Here is a 20,252-nt window from a genome sequence, read left to right on the forward strand (position 1 = left end):
AATTGAGAAACAATTGAGGAAGGGGAGACAGAGGTGATGACAGAAGAACAGGAAGATGTTGCTATCAGTACAGAACCACCATCAAGAACAGAGATCCAAAGGGCCATTAAACAACTAAAGAATGGCAAACAGCAGGTGTGGACAGTATCGCTCTGGAGGCCCTGAAAGCAGATATGGGTTCTTCAGTTGAGATTCTGTTCCCACTTTTCAGGAAGATTTGGGAAGAAGAGAAGATCCCCACAGATTGGAAGAAAGAACTCTTGATTATGCTTCTTGAAGAATGGACATTTCTAGGAATGTGATAACTGGAGAGGGATTACCCTCCTTTCGATACCAAGTAAGGTACTCTCACGAGTAATTCTAGAAAGGATAAAACAACGAGTTAACTCGAGGCTGAGGAAAGTACAAGCAGGATTTAGAGAAGGTTATTCCTGTACACTGCGCATAATTATAGAGCAATTCACGGAGCTGCAATCATCACTGTATATACTATTCATAGACTTTGAAAAAGCATTTGATAGTGCTATAAGGAAGAAGATATGGAAAGCCATGAAAGCATGAAAGAATTTGGGATTCCAGAGAAAATTATAACAATAACTCAAGAAATGTATGAGAACTGCATATGTCAAGTTTTACATCAGTGGATGTTGTCTGAGCCCATCCCAGAAAATACAGCAAGGATGTTTGCTGTCAACTATTCTATTTTTTATGGTGCTGTATCTTATGATGAAGAAGGCAATGAATCGCTGAAGAGGAATTCAGTAAGGACTGACAGACGGGTTGGAGGACTTGACCTTTGCGGGTGACTTGTGTTTGCTAGCCAGAAGTTTTAAGGATATGGAAGCAAAGGTGAATGATTTAAAGACCAAAGCATCAGAGGTAGGATTGAAGATCAGTGGAAAGAAAACCAAGGAGATGCGCTGTAATAACCGAAATAAGGCACTATTATTTTTAGGAGATCAGGAGATCGAACAAGTCAAGCAGTTTTGCTACCTGAGAGGTATGGTCACTATGGAGGGAGGAACTATAGAGGATATAGGAAATAGAATAAACAAGGATAAAGGTACATTTGCAATGCTGAGACCAATCTGGAAATCAAGGGAACTTAAAACCTATACCAAACTATGCATCTTCAATACAAATGTCAAGTCAGTACTGCTGTATGGTATGAAACTTGGAAGACTAACACACAATTGGTTAGCAGACTCCTAACATTCATGAACAGAAGTTTGAGGAATATCCTGAGGATATGGTGGCCAAAAGTTATCTCCAGTGAAGAGCTGTAGAAAAGAACCCATCAGACACCCATTGACATTGAGATGCATCGTAGGAAATGGAGTGGATTGGACATAAAATTGCAGCAAAATAAAGACAACATAGCAAGACAAGCCCTGGAATGGAACCTACAAGGTAGCAGGAGAAGAGGCAGACCAAGGAACACATGGAGGAGGTGTGTAAAAGAGGAAGGGATGGAAAAAGGAGGAAAGACCTGGATCAAGATCAGGACGATGGCACAGAACAGAGTCCGGCGGTGGAAGTTCATTGATGCCCTATGCTCCACTTAGAAGATGTAGGAAATAAGTAAGTCATGACTTGGAAATGCAACCCCCTCCATGGACAGCTGCAGTGAATGTGGATTTGGCCAGTGTCTCTGAGACTCTGGTTCAAAAAGGAAGTAAGTTGAGGACTTGGATACACGGGTTGAACGATCTAACGGAAAGAATGCAAAGTGCAAAATTGTCTGAAGAGTAAAGAAATACATAATTCATCAATATGGAGTACTGGAAATCCAGAAAGGCTAACAAATGTTAACTGTGGTCCTAACAGGCCAAAGCAATACATTAAAAGAATACTCACCATACTTACTGATATGCAACTTATTTGCGAGCTTTTCTGAATTTGCGCTCTTCAGTCAAACTTTTATTATCCTTTTCAATCTAGCCCACATTCTCCATTAGGACATGCAAAATAAATACAAAGTATAATAACTATTTATTTTTATTAGAAAGTATTGGGCAGTTTTTAAACATCAGGAATCAACTATGTCTCTATAAAAGTTTTCTTAAGTTGAAGGAATTAGTTAAATTGTAAATCAATAATACCAATATCAATAAAGTTATTTTCATTGAAAGAAAACTTAATACTTTTAACAAATATAATACAACATTTGTTCTCAACTTATACTTCCTAGTGAGTAGACAATATCAAAACAAGACAATGTGGTGGCACTGAATTGTTGGGTAAAGTTGCACAGATGTTCTTACATTCACAGTTCAATGTTTTATGATTATTTCTGACAATGAATATGTGAAACAAAACCACTCATTTGAACTTGAAGCAGTTGCGGAGAGAAACATGTTCACCCTCCTTTACACGTTGGTTGATTTCTTCCACAGAATCAGGGAGCTCTTTGCCTCCAGTTTCTGGTAGGAGTAACACTGATAATCCTGACAGAACTGCACTTATCCCACAAATAACAGGAGTCAGGTGCCGACTGACTTTAGACTGTAACAGTGAACAGAATTTTTAGTTTACTGTCAGAGAAGATTTTGAGCATACAGGGTGTATCAAAAGAGATGGCACAAGCTGAAATGGTGGAACAAACATGAAAGGAGAAGCAAAAACACCTCACTGAGTATGGTGTTACAACTGAACCATTTGTGAGATATTAATAGATATATGTTGATGCTCCACCACTGACATGATTGCGTGGGTGGACACAATATATGTTTTATATGTTTGTATACCAGATGCTATTGTCCTTGTTAGTACCAATAACTGAAACACACCTTACACCTCATTAACAGTAGCTTTTATCGAACACAACATGTGCTCTACTGCTTTCAAGAAGGACGATATTACATGCTATATGCGTACATGTTAAGGTGGAGCTCAGTCTTGTCCCTGGCGCTGACACCAATACTGAACGGACATGGCCACATCTCATTCGTACATGAGGTGCTTGTATGTTCACATTGTATATTAATCATGATGCACCATTTGGAGCTGTCTGCGTTGCACTCTCTGGCTCACAGTATGAACCGAAAGGTGCAAGGGGAGGTAGGACACAGTGTATATTTTGAGCACCTTTTATAACAAACAAAAGTGTACAGTACTCTGCTGTAACAAGTAACATTGTACTTGTTCAAAATTGTACAACAGACATTGTGTTTAAATAAAGCTGTTCTTAATGAGGTGTAAGGTATGTTTGGGTTATTTGATACTAACTAGTATGTTGTCACCAGGCATACAAATGTGTGAAGAAGATGGTGTATCCAGGTGTCCAAGTGATCACTTTAGCAGTGGAGCATCACCATTAGTCCCTCACCTTGTGAATGGTTTGTTTGTAACCTCATGTCCAATTAGGCCATTTATGCTTCTATTGTGAATGATCCCCATTTTGGCCTGTGCCATCACTTCTGATGCACTAAATAATGGAAAGGAACAAACAAGTGGCAGTATAGAGATACAGAAATGAGACTAAGACACATGAGATTACACACTGACAGGTCAGCATTGGAAGAGGGAGCTCTGACTGACCTGCCATTGAGTTAATAAATCAGTCAATCAAACAATCATTAATCTGCATTCAGGACTGTCGCTCAGGTGACAGATTCCCTATCAATTGTTTATCTAGTCTTTTCTTAACCCTAGAAATGGCAACTGTCTAATTTTTGACACTTTGGTCTCTAGTGTAGTGGCACTGTCGAATATTCAGTATGTTTGTATTTCTGCATGTAATTTCCTCAATTCGATAACAGATGTCATGAAAGTCTGATTTTAGTTATTTCTTGATGTCCACAGCAGTGATGAGTCCAGTTTCATTCATAGGGATTTTTTTAAAGCCATTTGTTCAGGGCATCAACCTATAGAGATCTTTTGCCCCTATTCATTCATAGTTACAACCTCTTTGGGGGCAAATTCACGAAATAATTTATTTTCCCGTCCATCTGTTTGAGCACCATTGCCTGCAGTGTCCGTAAACAAACCTTCATGTGCTCTGCTTTGTTATTCTGTTTCACTTTATTTCGTAGGTTTCCTTTTGGTGTGAGTTGCTTACTTAACTATATATATAAAATAACATGTCCTGACCAACCGACCATTGCAGCCAAAACTACTGGACATAAAGAAATTAAATTTTGGGGATACCTATATATTAGAGTGTAGGTTGCTCAGGTTCAATTACCAGCCAAGTGAGGGATTTTTACCTGGATCTTTAGGCTGGTTCGAGGTCTTCTGGCTACATAATTACAATTGAGGAGCTATCTGACAGTGAGATAGCGGCCCCAGTCTAGAAAACCAAGAATAAAGGCTAACAGGATTTGTCGTGCTGACCACATGACATTTTGTAATCTGCGGGCCTTTGGGCTGAGTGCTGGTTGCTTGGTAGGCCATGGCCCTTCAGCGCTGTTGTGCACTGGAGGGGAGTTTCTACGTGGACATTATATCGTATACTGTACTGTATATATTATATTTACATACTCCTGATTGGAAACTTGTCTGTCACATATACACTCCTCTTTCTTTAATAATCCCTGGAATGTCCTTCCTGGAACCTGTTTCTGCCTTAAAAGTACCTACATACCCTAACATTTTCCTCTAAAAATCCATATGACTGCCAGTTATCTGCCATCATGTTATCCTTAACTGATATTTTTGCTAAATCCAATTTCTGAGTTACTTCCTTCCATCTCTCCTTACTTCCACATCCATTCCTAGCTCTATTTCTTTCTATCCTGCATTCCATCCTTAATTTCTTTATTTCTGTTATTATATAGTTGGTCCTTCCAATTCTTTGTCATCCTCAACATTTGCTTTAGACTCAATCCATAGGCTGTTTAAAATTTTTACTTATTGTTTTCCACTGATCATAATGTTTTTAAACTCCATGCTTCTCTTTTCAACCATATGGTACTGCATAATAGTCCTGTTTTACAACCTTCCTTTATATTGCATTTTTTTAAACTGTGATACAAACAGGTTTGTGATCATTTCTATCATCTACTACTTTTGTTTCTTTATATAGTTCATCTGGTTTTATCAATACTATGTCTAGAATATTTTTCCCTCTAGTTGGTTCCATCACTTTCTGATTCAGCTGTTCTTCCCAGATTAACTTATTTACCATTTGTTGGACGTGCTTTCTATCATTCGCATTACCTTACCAGTTAACAATTAGTAAACTGAGATCACCTGCTACAAACATGTTCCTTTTCTTGTCATTCCCCACATAGCTGATTATCTTATCAAATAATTGTGCATCAGCTTTACACCTTTCAGTGCTCTACACCCCAGAAACATCAAGTTGGCTATTATTTTGAGATGAGCCTTACACCCAGAATTTCATGTTTCTCATCCATAACTTCTTCATAGCTTTTTTTTTTTTTTTTTTTAAATAAATAAATGCTATTTGTTCAGGGCGTCGACCCATGTGGATCTTTTGCCACTACTGGCACCGTATGAACCTGCGTGTAATTGGAATGTTGGTAGTGTGGAATGTTGTGTGCAAGAAAAGAAAGATTAAGAACGACACAAACACCCAGTCCCCAAGCCAGGGATATTAATAATTACAATTTTAAAACCCTGACCTCACCAGGAATTGAACCCGTGGCCACCGGGTGACAAGCGGACGCATTGCCCCCTACACTGCGGGGCCGGACTCTTCATAGCTTACAAATTCTTCTTTCGCCAGTTTGAATGTTCTTCTTCCTATTGAATCTATCCTGTCTCTACAATAAACACTCCCGTTCTGGGAGATAATTTCTACATCTATAATATCAATTCTTGGTCATGATTCAACACCTTTTACAATACTGGTAAATATATGACAGTATATATATTAGACTACTTAATTCTATTATTTTTGTTATGGTACTTTTACAGTATAATACTAACAACTTTGTCATCCTAATTTGACTTTTGTGGTGTATAACAACACTCAAAACAAAAAATATATATATATATATATATATGTCCGTCCGTAGACAAGTTCACAGGTAGTTTTCAATTTTCAAGGTAAAAGGTTTTCAGCAGAGCACATAAATGGAAGCTTTTTCACTGAGTCCATATATTCAGAGGAACCGAGGTAGGTACAAATTTCGTGAGGGCAAGGAAAGGCGTACGACAACAAAAAAAAGGGAAAGAAGAAATAGTTTTTTTTATAATAACAATATATTAGCAAAAAACACCCAGAAGAAACATTTACAAGCCAAAGAAAACAACAATCATCCAAAGGTCAGTTAGTTCTGACTTCCACAAGAGAAAAAGCAGATGGGACAACCATGTTAATTTTTAGATCTGTTTTTCAAAGAGAACAGCTAGACTCGAAACCTTCAATAATAATACAACCTCTTTTACATGAGGAGTGTCCTACACAAAGAAAACAGAAATTTACGTATGAACACGAAAAAACATTAAAATTTGAAAGACATATGGGCCACTGTACAATAATACATGTAGAAGAAAAAAAGCGCGGAAGGGATGCGGAATAGGAAGGTGGGGAAAGGGGAGGGACGTGAAAGAAAGGAGTACCAATGGCTGCCAACAGGGTTTTGGAAAAATAGGATCAGTCAGTATCGATGAAATTCCAAAACAGCAAACAGAAGCTAGGTGATAGTTCAATTGATTCTATTCATGCGTTTGCTCGGGAAAACAGTTGAATTTCAATGGTTCATATCGCAGCAATCACTTGACGTATCACAAAGTCCAACTTCGGAGTAAGATGGTAATGTAATTCCAAAGTAAGGTACCGCTATCAATAGCTGCAGTTAGCTTATTATCAACATGAACTGTCATTGGTGGCCAGTAACGGCAATTTGAAAATTAAGGAAGTGCAGCATCAAAAGAAAGTTCAAAGAACAACATGGAAATGAAATAAATTAAAGTTTTTGCTCACCCGTCCAGCAGTCGTAGCTTTTCAATGGTATACAAAAGCACATTTTAAAAGAAACATTGCACACAGTCCAGCTGGTAGCAAAATAAAACCAAGTCCTCCCTCCACACAAATCGTCGTGTTCACCCCAACTCCTGCTCAAGCCCAGAGCAGGCCAATTTATATTCAAGTACAAGCGTCCAGAAAGGACGAGAGCATACAGTACCCAATGCGCAGCGAAGCGGTAGGGGAAGGAAAGAGGGAGGGTAAGCAGCACGAGCAGTTGAAGCTGGACGGGCGAAGAGAGCACAGGCAGGTTAGTAGCGGCATATGCAGCGTAGTAAACGTAGAATCCATAAAACAGTAGAAAAATTCGGAGCACGTTATATACTCCCAGCAGCCGGAGAAATCCGAAGGATTGGGTGTAGAAGCGACGAAAGTCCATTGATGCTCCGGAGGGGCGCCGAACTCAGGAACACGAAGAGAGTATCGTCGGCGAGGAGGCAAAAACAAAAAGCAAGAACAGGCATGAGTTACAAGTAAGAAGAGAAGAGAAAAAAAGGGGGGGGGGCAGAGGGGAGGGGAATAAAAGAGAGAGAACGATCCGGATCGAAAAAAAGGGAGGGAGGAGACAAGAAAAGGAAAGGGGTTACAAAAAAAAGTTTTACAATAAAAGTGACAGTATGTATATATAAGTGGCCGTACAAAAATTTTACAAAAAAGGTTAAGTAAATGAAAGTACAATGACAGAGGAGTATTTAATAAGATGGTGTCCCATAAAAAAAGAAACCCATCAGGGGAAATGATCGATGGGGGAGCCGGAGGAAGTGACGAAGTGTGTGGAGGGAGCATGACCGGGTGAGCGAAAAAAAAAAAAAAAAAAAAAGCAAAGATATGAACCACAGAAAAAAAAAAGGGAAAGAAAAAGGGGGGGGGGGGACATGGGTGAACAAACGCAAGTAAAGAAAAAACAATAGTACACTAGGAAAAAAAGGATGAAATGAAGTATAAATTGTCCATCCCTGCGGCAAGCCAAGGGGTTAAGCGGAGAACTTTTTTAAGAGGGAAAAATGAGCCTTGCGAATATCATTAGGATTGTCCAAGGATTGCAACAAAGCTGTAACAGGGGACGGAAAGGAAAGAATGCGAAAGGGCCCAAGCCAACGGGGAGAAAGCTTAGCAGATAAGTGTTGAGAGGAGGAACTGATGGGATGGTTTTTGAAGAGAACTAAATCCAAAGGTTTGAAGGTGGGAGAGCGAACGCGAGAATTGTAAGTTTTTTTATGGAGGTCTCTGGCTTGAAACAACTTTTTGAGAGCATCTTGCAAATGATCAGGGGTGAGAAGATGAGATGGAGTGTTCAACAAAGAGGACAAATCGCATGTCAAAGAGAGAGGGGTGTGTAATTCACGGCCTAAAAATAATTTAGCCGGAGTATAAGAGGTTGAATTATGAACAGTAGCGTTTGATGCCAAGGCAAAATAAGGCAATTCGGCATCCCAAGTCCGGTGATCATGTGAATGAAAAATAGATAGAAGGGATTTGAGATTACGATGATAACGCTCAACGATGTTAGCTTGAGGGTGGTAGGGGGAAATATTGATTTTCTTAATCCCATGAGAAAAACAAAAATTATAGAAGAGTTTAGAGGTGAAAACAGTAGCATTATCAGACACCAACATTTTGGGAATTCCAGTGATGGTGAAAATTTGGGTAGATAGTAAGTTAATAATTATCTGGGAAGAAATAGTTCGTAAAGGACGAAGAACAATAAATTTAGAAAAACCATCGAGTAAGGTGAAAATATAAGAGTTAGATTTCGATGATTTTACAAGAGGTCCCACAATATCAACATAGAATTTCTCAGCAGGGTAAGTAGGGGGGGAGGCAGCATAATTACCATAGGGCTGATGATTGGGGGGCTTATGTTTCTGACACAAGTCACATAAGCGGACCCACGAATATACCTCTTTCCGCATCTGAGGCCAAAAGAACTGAGAAGCAAGACGAGCATAAGTTTTAGACATGCCAAAATGACCCCCAACAGGGGATCCATGGAAATACTGAAAAACCATTTGTCGGAGACTGGAAGGGAGAACGAGACGAGGAGTGGCGCGCGGAGTAGGTTTGAAAATTAAAAGCTGATTGTGGAGACGAAAGGGGCCAGAATAATCGGGAGAAGAAAGATCTTGACAAAGTTGTTGACAATAAGGATCAAGTTTTTGATGATCAAGACATGATTGAAAGGAAAGGGGAAAATTGATAAGGGAAGAAATAGAAGTAACAGAGTTGATAGGAAGTTGATTAAGCTCAGAAAGATGAGATGAAGTATCATCAAAAAGCCGAGATAGCGCGTCAGCAACAGAATTCTGATACCCGGAAACGAACTTAAGAGAAAATTTGAAACGGGATAGGCGAAGCAACCATCTACCGGTACGTCCAATTTTGGGGGCATTATGTAATAACCAAGAAAGGGCCTGGTTATCAGTACTAACTAAGAATTCGCGATGGTCTAAGTACTCCGCAAAATGCTCAATGGAAAGAATGAGAGCTAAAGCCTCCCTTTCATACACAGAATATTTACGTTCAACGGGGGTAAGAAGACGACTGAAATAAGCAACAGGTAAAGTTTGATTGTTCTTCGTCTGTTGGAGAACAGCACCTATGGCAACATCGGAGGCGTCAGTGGAAAGTTCAAATTTAAAATCAAAATCAGGGATTTGCAAAAGAGGGGCCTGAGAGAGCTTAGATTTTAACGTATCAAAGGCGGTTTGTTGAAGAGAAGACCAATGAAATTTGATACCTTTACGTTTAAGCAGATTGAGGGGTTCGGAAAGTAAAGAAAAATTGGGAATATATTTGGCATAAAAACCAATCATCCCAAGAAAAGAACGTAATTGCTTAAGATTAGAGGGAGGAGGTATTTTGTGAATGGCAGAAACTCTTTCAGGGTCGACAGCCACCCCCTGTGAACTTAAGATGTGACCCAAAAATTTAATAGATGTCTGGGCGATAAGGACCTTAGAAGGGTTGACAGTTAAGCCGACTGAGCGGAGGCGAGTCAATACTTCACGAACATGGAGTAAATGGGTTTCAAAATCTGAAGAATAAATAAGAATATCATCAATAAAAGGAAATAAGTATTTATATTTTATATCAGCAAACAAGGAATCCACAAACCGCTGCATAATTTGTGAGCCAAGATTCAAACCGAAAGGGACTTTTTTGAATTGATATAGTCCATTCGGGGTAATAAAAGCCGTATAGCGAGAACTAACGTCATCTAAAGGAATTTGATTATAAGCCGAATTTAAATCAAAGATGGTAAAAAACTGAGCATTTGAAAAATGTTGAAAAGCAGATTGCAATTTTGGCATGGGATAGGCATCATAGAGGATGCGAGAATTTAATTTTCTATAGTCCACTATAAAACGAGAGGATCCATCGGGTTTATCGACGATGAAAGCGGGAGAGGCATAATTAGAAGATGATGGAATAATAGTCTCAGTTTGAAGCATTTGGTCAACTAAAGCATTCAAAATTTTCATGCGAGGGGGACTCAAAAAATAAGGAGAAGAACGAACCGGGGTAGGATCAGTAAGATCAATGTGAGCAGAAAAATTTTTAACGGTGCCCAAAGTGGGGGTAATGACATCGGAAAACTCTTCAAGTAAGGACTGAACGCGATCAGAATGAACAGAATTTATAGGTAAACATGTAGAGGGATGAGAAAGAGGGAAGTCAAAACTATGAACCAATGGAATAGACTTAGAGGAAAAATGAAAGGAGACCGTAGAGTTGACCGAATCCAATATAAGTCCAGTATGGGAAAAAAAATCAAAACCTAAAATAATAGGTGATGATAAGGTCTGAACAACCAAAAAGGTAAAAGGCCAAGAAAAATCTTGCATCTTAATATTCAAAGAAATAGCACCAACGATTTCTAAAGGTTGATTGCAGGCAGAAAGACAACGTACAGTAGAGGGAGAATAGGAGAGCTGGGGACATAAAGATTGCAAAGATTGAAAAAATGGCAAACTAACAAGAGAAACAGCAGCCCCAGAATCTAACAAAGCAAGAGAGGGTAGGTTATTAACGGTGACGAGAACATGAGAGGTCGGAGGTAGGAAAGAGGTAGAACAAGGCGAAAAGGAAGAAGAGGTGAAGGGAATGGGTGAAATCACAGAGGTAGGACGGGGTGTCTGAAGAGTGTGGGAAGGCAGATTTTCCCCATGAGTACGCCGACTGCCTAGCGGCGAGGGGGGAAAGGCGTTTCCCACAGGCAGAGTGGTGCAAAACTTAGAAATATGACCCGGTCCTTTACAGCGAAAACAGACAATGGGGGAATGAACATTAGAAGGAGGCAGAGCAGAAGATGATGTGGAGGAAAAGGAAGACGGAATAGGCGGTGGTGGAACGGAAGAATAATAAGAAGTATCGCTTAACGCAGACAAAGCATGAGATTGAGCCAGATTATATAATTGAAGCATAGAAGTTGGAGGGTTCAGTGCATTAAAAAGTTGTCGAAAGGAGGGAGTAGCATAAAACTGAACAATCGAAATTAATTCAGCAACATTGTGGGCAATATTTAGTACATCACTATAAGTAGTGATAGAATCTAAATAATCATGTGCGGATTCAGTCGGCAGTTGGTGACGACGAATGAACTCGGTACTGAGTTTAAAACGTATCTCATAAGGCAAAAAATAATTATGAATAGCATTACGTAACTCATACCAGGTGGAAAAATGAGACATGTTATCCAACCAAAATTTAGAAAAAAAACCTGTGGTCTTAGCGGATAACAAACCAAGCATTTGAGGAAAAGAGGCTAAATTGAGGTTGAGAAATTTACGAACAGAGAAAAGCCACATAGTAAGGTTACGAGGATCAGTCGCTATTAACTGCGGAACCTGAAGTAAAGATTGTTTGATAATATGAACATTCAAGGAACTGTCAACAGCACTAAGTTGGGGAGTGGATGGAGAAGAATGGGGGCCTAGATCCGGAGCCATGTTGTGATGGTGAGAAAACGGGAAAGATTTGTGATCAGAAAACGGGTTAGTAGATGAAGGAGTCGAAGGATAAGAGAAGGAACTCGGAGGAGTAGAAATAGAAAAAGAAATCAAGTCATTGACGGGAGGGTTAGGCAAAGAAAGATTATGATAAGTAGGAGGGGGAGAAGAATTGTCGTCACCCAAAGGGAAATTATCAGAGAAGCATGCCATAATGGAAAATTTACTAAAAGAAATGGAGTAATGAGAGAAAAAGGTCTGCTACCATTTGTGGTGTAAATTGAGTGTGCGGTGTGACGTGTGACGGTTGGTAAGGGTAGGATAGGTCTGTGTCGTATGTACGCTCAGAATATGATCTCGCCGTGCACCAGAATGGGAATGGTAAGACAATGCACCAAGAAAAACACAAGGCATAAACCAGGATACTAATCCAACTGACGCAGTACCGATCAACGCACGTGATGGCGTAGCAAAAGGGATGAAACAACACTCCCAAAAAAAAATATATATATATGCGTCCGTAGACAAGTTCACAGGTAGTTTTCAATTTTCAAGGTAAAAGGTTTTCAGCAGAGCACATAAATGGAAGCTTTTTCACTGAGTCCATATATTCAGAGGAACCGAGGTAGGTACAAATTTCGTGAGGGCAAGGAAAGGCGTACGACAACAAAGAAAAGGGAAAGAAGAAATAGTTTTTTTATAATAACAATACATTAGCAAAAAACACCCAGAAGAAACATTTACAAGCCAAAGAAAACAACAATCATCCAAAGGTCAGTTAGTTCTGACTTCCACAAGAGAAAAAGCAGATGGGACAACCATGTTAATTTTTAGATCTGTTTTTCAAAGAGAACAGCTAGACTCGAAACCTTCAATAATAATACAACCTCTTTTACATGAGGAGTGTCCTACACAAAGAAAACAGAAATTTACGTATGAACACGAAAAAACATTAAAATTTGAAAGACATATGGGCCACTGTACAATAATACATGTAGAAGAAAAAAAGCGCGGAAGGGATGCGGAATAGGAAGGTGGGGAAAGGGGAGGGACGTGAAAGAAAGGAGTACCAATGGCTGCCAACAGGGTTTTGGAAAAATAGGATCAGTCAGTATCGATGAAATTCCAAAATAGCAAACAGAAGCTAGGTGATAGTTCAATTGATTCTATTCATGCGTTTGCTCGGGAAAACAGTTGAATTTCAATGGTTCATATCGCAGCAATCACTTGACGTATCACAAAGTCCAACTTCGGAGTAAGATGGTAATGTAATTCCAAAGTAAGGTACCGCTATCAATAGCTGCAGTTAGCTTATTATCAACATGAACTGTCATTGGTGGCCAGTAACGGCAATTTGAAAATTAAGGAAGTGCAGCATCAAAAGAAAGTTCAAAGAACAACATGGAAATGAAATAAATTAAAGTTTTCGCTCACCCGTCCAGCAGTCGTAGCTTTTCAATGGTATACAAAAGCACATTTTAAAAGAAACATTGCACACAGTCCAGCTGGTAGCAAAATAAAACCAAGTCCTCCCTCCACACAAATCGTTGTGTTCACCCCAACTCCTGCTCAAGCCCAGAGCAGGCCAATTTATATTCAAGTACAAGCGTCCAGAAAGGATGAGAGCATACAGTACCCAATGCGCAGCGAAGCGGTAGGGGAAGGAAAGAGGGAGGGTAAGCAGCACGAGCAGTTGAAGCTGGACGGGCGAAGAGAGCACAGGCAGGTTAGTAGCGGCATATGCAGCGTAGTAAACGTAGAATCCATAAAACAGTAGAAAAATTCGGAGCACGTTATACTTTACTCTTATCACCTACCGAGCTTGATAGCTGCAGTCGCTTAATTCCGGCCAGCATCCATTATTCGGGAGATAGTGGGCTCGAACCCCACTGTCGGAGCCCTGAAGATGGTTTTCTGTGGTTTCCCATTTTCACACCTGGCAAATGCTAGGGCTGTACCTTAATTAAGGCCATGGCTGCTTCCTTCCCACTCCTAGCTCCTTCCTGTCCCATCATATATATTAGACTACTTAATTCTATTATTTTTGTTATGGTACTTTTACAGTATAATACTAACAACTTTGTCATCCTAATTTGACTTTACTCTTATCACCTACCAAGCTTGATAGCTGCAGTCGCTTAATTGCGGCCAGTATCCATTATTCGGGAGAGTGGGCTCGAACCCCACTGTCTTAGCCCTGAAGATGGTTTTCTGTGGTTTCCCATTTTCACACCTGGCAAATGCTGGGGCTGTACCTTAATTAAGGCCACGGCTGCTTCCTTGCCACTCCTAGCTCCTTCCTGTCCCATCATCGCCATAAGACCTATCTGTGTCAGTGTGACCTAAAGCAACTTGCAAAAAACTCTTATCACCGCTCCCTAGTGCATCCCACTTCCCCAAATGTACCTCCCTATAACTCTTCTAAACAATCCACGAAGAGTGATAATATGTAAAAGAATAAGGGTGTCTGATTAAGACCACTGACAAGCTTTTGATATAGTTTTTTTAAAATCCAGAGCCTGTTTCCAGTCATTCCACCAGGTCAGGAATGTAATGAAAGCAATATAAAAATTCATAAAAAGAGTTTCAGTAATGAACAGTGAAAAATACATATCATCCTGTAGGCATCTTTTCCATAGTTGGAGATGACAATAAATCACTACCCTAGTAAAACTTTTGCTGTGAATGGATGTATAGAAAACATGCACAATATCTCCTGCCTGTCATATGACCCAGTTAATAAGGGAAGCTTTTGGACCTCCTGACAACAAACATCACAACTTTCTGGACTGAACAAGCAAGAGACCAAAGTAACTTTGTGAAGTGCAGCATTTCACAATCAACAGCAATCCCTAAAAGAAGGCTTATGAAAGTAATGTTTGCAGTCATAACATGCCAAACACATTGTATCTGATGGTCATGATATTATGTGTTACTGCACATGCCTAGCTGGTATTCTGCCTTGTGGACATCAGTGACTGTTGCTTCACCAATCTGATTCAGCGCATGAGCCTCTTACTTTGCTAGCCAGTACTGTATATGGAATATGTGTATACTATTGTATGTTTAGCAAAATGATTTGTAATCCTTGTGCTGTGGTACAGATACTGGTGAATACAGTGATGCAGATTTACCAAGCAGACAACACCCCTCCAAGATACATCAACAGGCGCATTGCACATGTGTTTATAACCTACTGGAACAACATATCCGTGCTGGTGCTGTTGTGAGGACGGACGGACTTTGTGGTGTGGTAATGAAGGAATGCCAAACACTTTACCTGAAGATAGTAACATGCTGATATGCTGGGGGCTCCAGCATACAATGTGGCAATCAGTTTCAGTTCCTATGAACCATCACCCCCAGAGTATCCACAAACAGTTTTCTGGAAAAGCAATGCAGAGTATTTATGATACTGCAGAATTGCAAACGAAACTGTTGCAGTAAGTGCCAAAAACTTCAGGACATGGCTGGAATATGTGAGGCAAACGGTAAAAGTGCTTGAGAGAGGTGGGACACTAGAAAACACAAATATCGTACTCAAATTCACAAGCATATGAACACCAAATTCTGGAATGCACGTGACACAGGATAAACAATTCATTGCTAGCATTTAAAGAAATGAGCAAAAGAAACAGCTATCTTGTTGATGTTCCCAATTTTAAAGCCAGCAAGTATTTTCCGTATCAATTCCAATGCTACTATGAAATAGAAATAGAGTATGGTTTTGAGTGCCGGGAGTGTTCGAGGACAAATTGCCACTATAAAATAACATTATGCTAGATCACAAGGTTTATTACTAGGCAGGATGCTACACTTGACACACCACTGTTAGGACCAGAGCATTGGAGGAGTTTGTACGTGGAGTTATAGCTTTTATTTCTGTTAATGGAATCAATACTGACATGATGTTAAATACACACCAAAATTGATTTGAGTATGAATTTACATCAAACAGGTCACTATTAGTGACTTGGAAAATACAACTGAAGTTGCTGTTCAAAGCATTACATCTACTACACACTCCTGTTTATATTTTCTATATGAGTATACTTCACAATATTTCTTGTTGTGTAATATTGAGAAACGATATAGACAAGCATGTTTATTTTTTATTAATAAATCCAAGATACCAACCAACAATATGATCTAGTCCTTGGAGATTTCAATGCACTACTGATGGAGAAATATAATTTAGAGACATCAATTGTGACTATCCAGCCCTCAAAAGGATGAATCGAAATGGCAAGCGATTGATAGGATTTTTTGAGACCCTCAATCTGGTCATGAAATTGACAGCTTTCAGACACCTCCTGAGGAAACAGAAAACATGGATGTTCCCCCCAACCCAGGAGAGTTCTAGATTTATTACATACCTCAAAACGTGTAGAAAAGGAAGTCCAAATATCAGTCATGAGGAGTGCAGATCTTAAGTCAGATCACTTCTCCAAGATCAAAGTCAAGATCCTCTCAAGATTAAAAAAAAAAAAAAAAAACAGGAATACAGCTTGAACAACAAAGTTTGAGACAGAAAAGCTCAGAACACGCAAAGATTTTGTAACAGAATTGAACAAAAGACAGTAAGAGAAAAAAAAAAAGAGGAGACATGCATGGTGGTCATCTAAGGGTGATGGGGCAGTTAAACACAAAAAGGCATGGGTGAAAGGTTGTTCCTGATAAACACCCAAAAACCAGAACCACCAAGACCATCAGGAATCTCAAGAGAAAGTATGGAAAAAGAACTCCTAATTCAAATTGAACAGAACGTTGTGAAAAAAACATCCAGGACTTCTATAAAATATTCAAAACACCTAGAGTAGAAACAAGGAAGAAAAAGTAGCACACAACGATGTGGAGAACATTTGGATTCTGGCAGATTACTTCATAAAACTCTTCAATTGTAAAATTTGACTCCAATCGCAAGAAACCAAATCCATACTCGAAACCTCTGGCTATGGAAAAAGTCACGAGCATCATCAAGACCTTGAAGAACAACAAAGCATTTGTAGAAGATGGAGTTGTTGCAGAACTTCAGAAATATGCTGATGACAGAACAATCATTGAATTGACAAGAATCATGATCAAAATTTGGGAAGAGGAGAAGCTGCCAGACGGCTGGACATCAGTGATGATACACCTGCTTCATAAGAAAGGAGACGAAGCGGACGTCGACAATTACAGTGAAATGTCGCTACTACCATACACGTATAAGTTCTTTTCGAAGGCACTGCCACATGGAGCAAAAAAACAATTGGAACTTCAATTTGTTAAGTATCAAGGAGGTTTTAGAAGTTTTGTCCCTTGTATTAAATTGTGTTCTTGACCAAGCATTTAGAAAGTGGCTCAACAATGCGCAAGGAATAGGCAGTATATGAATGGGATACAAGAACAGAGGAATTGAAGTCGACTGTCTGGATAACGCTGTGGGTCTGTCAGCTACTGATCGGCTGTTCCAAGAGCTCTGTATTATCTTAGTGATAAAGTAGTTGATGCTTACTGAGATATAGTTAATTTTGTGTGTATGTGTGTGTGATCCATTTTGTTTTATAAACATTGGTGTTTAGTGTTTATTTGTAGTAAGTGAGACTAGTGATATTTATTTAAATTTTACATTGATTAGTTCCATTGGCATTCAGTAGATTACGTTAGGTTTTACTCTGTTTTGATTTTGGGTAGGGAGAAAAAAGTTATATTAACTTTTTAAATTTAAATATCGGTAGGTTTGTTGATAGAATACTTACAAAGACAGGATGTTATAAGGAGCTGTAACTTCTGCAACATTTACATTCATACAAACAATAGACATAGTATCTCCAAGAGAAATTTGCCAGTTCCACCTATCATGAAGGTAATAATAATGTCTTTAAATAACACGATACCCTTGTAAATTTTGTTTAAGGAAAGGAATTCAACTGAATATATAGTATTTCACTGGCAAAATAGTTAAGTTAATGTATTGTTATCAATTATTGCCACTTTTCGTATTCAAATAGTGCATTGTTAGCTATGGTCGAGAACAAAGGGTATAGTGTAGTCCAGAAAACAAAAGTAAAAATCAGCTGATTCCTGTATTCCAATAACTTATTTGTAGCTCTGAGTAGGTAGGTCAAGTATCCGGCATAATTTATATTTTCATCCTCGATTTTTCAGAATTTAAGAGCAGTTTTAATTTCTGTTAGCCTGTAGGAATAAAACAAAAATACTTTCTAATAAGGACTTGTTTTAAGTACATTTCTGTTGTTTCAATAAAACAATTGTAATTAGGATACCAGTACATCTAAACACAGACTTATTGTATTATTAGTTATATTATTAGAAATTATCATGCTTACTGCAACATTAAAAAATATTTCTCTACTAGGATAAAAATCTCTCTTCTGTTAGTGCTCAGGTAGAAAAAGAATAACATGACTAAGTATCAAGTATTTAGTTTTAACTCCAGTTCTATAGTTTCAGAAAACTTGTTAAAAATAAAATACATTTAAGCAGTTGAGAATTATTGTTTAGTTATTCAGTCAATCAATATTGATCTGCATTTAGGGCAGTCAACCAGGTGGCAGATTCCCTTTCTGTTGTTTTCCTAGCCTTTTTTTAAATGATTTCAAAGAAATTAGAAATTTATTGAACATCTCCCTGGGTAAGTTATTCCAATCCCTAACTCCCCTTCCTATAAATGAATATTTGTGCCAATTTGTCCTCTTGAATTCCAACTTTATCTTCATACTGTGATCTTTCCTACTTTTAAAGACGCCACTCAAACTTATTCGTCTACTAATGTCATTCCACGCCATCTCTCCGCTGACAGCTCGGAACATACCACTTAATTGAATTGAAATAATAGCTAAGTTATTTTATTAATTTGTCCACCTAATCAACACAATAAATCTTGTCTTTGTTGAGTTACATTGACATGTTAATTAAAATGGTACATGTTTTGCCTTACATATAGGCATCATCAGCCATGGGTTTAACCTTCAAATAAAATCAGGCACCTGATTTACATAAAAATAAGATAAAACTAATATATAAAAAGCCTCGAAGAGACTTGAAAGATAATTAACATTAACAATGTTGGTTTTAAAAACAATGCTATAAGTGAGAAGTTTATAATTAGTGAAAGTATTTACAATAGTAATATTGAAAGACTAATATTATAACTAAAATTAATAGAGCAACAGTTCGTTATAAACAAGTGGTAAAATTGCTATAAAATAATGTTGACTGACTAGCAGTTGAAACTAGATAATATTTAAAATGACGCTCAAAATCGTATTTTTAAAACATAATGTTGAACAAAATAAAGTTGAAAGATGGTCAAGTGACTTGTAATTATTTATTTACGTAAGTTAAAAGTCGAGTAAGTTAAAAGTCGAAAGTCAATAGCATATTGTGGTTCGCTTTGATGAAAAAGTACGAGGTTGTCGTTGAACGGTAATATACGATGTTTATATTGGACCTTTGTGGACCATCTCAATTGATATGATGTTAAAACATATTAAAAATATGGGTTTGTTGACATGCTGGTCGAAAAGACAACTGTGTATAAAGGAAAGGGTGATAGACATAAAGCTGAAAATTACAGGCCAGTAAGTTTGACATGCATTGTTTGTAAGCTTTGGGAAGGCATTCTTTCTGATTATATTAGACATGTTTGTGAAATTAATAACTGGTTCGATAGAAGTCAATTCGGTTTTAGGAAAGGTTATTCCACTAAAGCTCAACTTGTAGGATTCCAGCAAGATATAGCAGATATCTTGGATTCTGGAGGTCAAATGGACTGTATTGCGATTGACCTGTCTAAAGCATTTGATAGGGTGGATCATGGGAGACTACTGGCAAAAATGAGTGCAATTGGACTAGACAAAAGAGTGACTGAATGGGTTGCTATATTTCTAGCAAAAAAAAATCTCAGAGAATTAGAGTAGGTGAAGCTTTATCTGACTCTGTAATAATTAAGAGGGGAATTCCTCAAGGCAGTATTATCGGACCTTTATGTTTTCTTATATATATAAATGATATGAGTAAAGGAGTGGAATCGGAGGTAAGGCTTTTTGCGAATGATGTTATTCTCTATAGAGTGATAAATAAGTTACAAGATGGTGAGCAACTGCAACGTAACCTCGAAAATTTTGTGAGATGGACAGCAGGCAATGGTATGTTGATAAACAGGGTTAAAAGTCAGGTTGTGAGTTTCACAAATAGGAAAAGTACTTTCAGTTTTAATTACTGCATTGATGGGGTGAAGGTTCCTTTTGGGGATCATTGTAAGTATCTAGGTGTTAATATAAGGAAAGATCTTCATTGGGGTAATCACATAAATGGGATTGTAAATAAAGGGTACAGATATCTGCACATGGTTATGAGGG

General features: G+C 38.4%; 1 protein-coding gene across 1 annotated transcript in view; it reads right to left on the bottom strand.

Moving 5' to 3' along the window:
- Window positions 1–2,214: 2,214 nt before the first annotated feature.
- LOC136867104 (organic cation transporter protein) overlaps window positions 2,215–20,252 on the bottom strand; it is a 74,576-nt gene continuing 56,538 nt past the window's right edge. Inside the window, exon 5 of the mRNA XM_067144211.2 lies at window positions 2,215–2,505. Coding sequence (XP_067000312.1) covers window positions 2,323–2,505 — 183 coding nt within the window. The 3' untranslated portion in view covers window positions 2,215–2,322. The remainder of the gene's footprint in view (window positions 2,506–20,252) is intronic.

The sequence above is a fragment of the Anabrus simplex genome, chromosome 1 (genome assembly GCF_040414725.1).
Source record: "Anabrus simplex isolate iqAnaSimp1 chromosome 1, ASM4041472v1, whole genome shotgun sequence".
Lineage (NCBI taxonomy): Eukaryota > Metazoa > Arthropoda > Insecta > Orthoptera > Tettigoniidae > Anabrus > Anabrus simplex.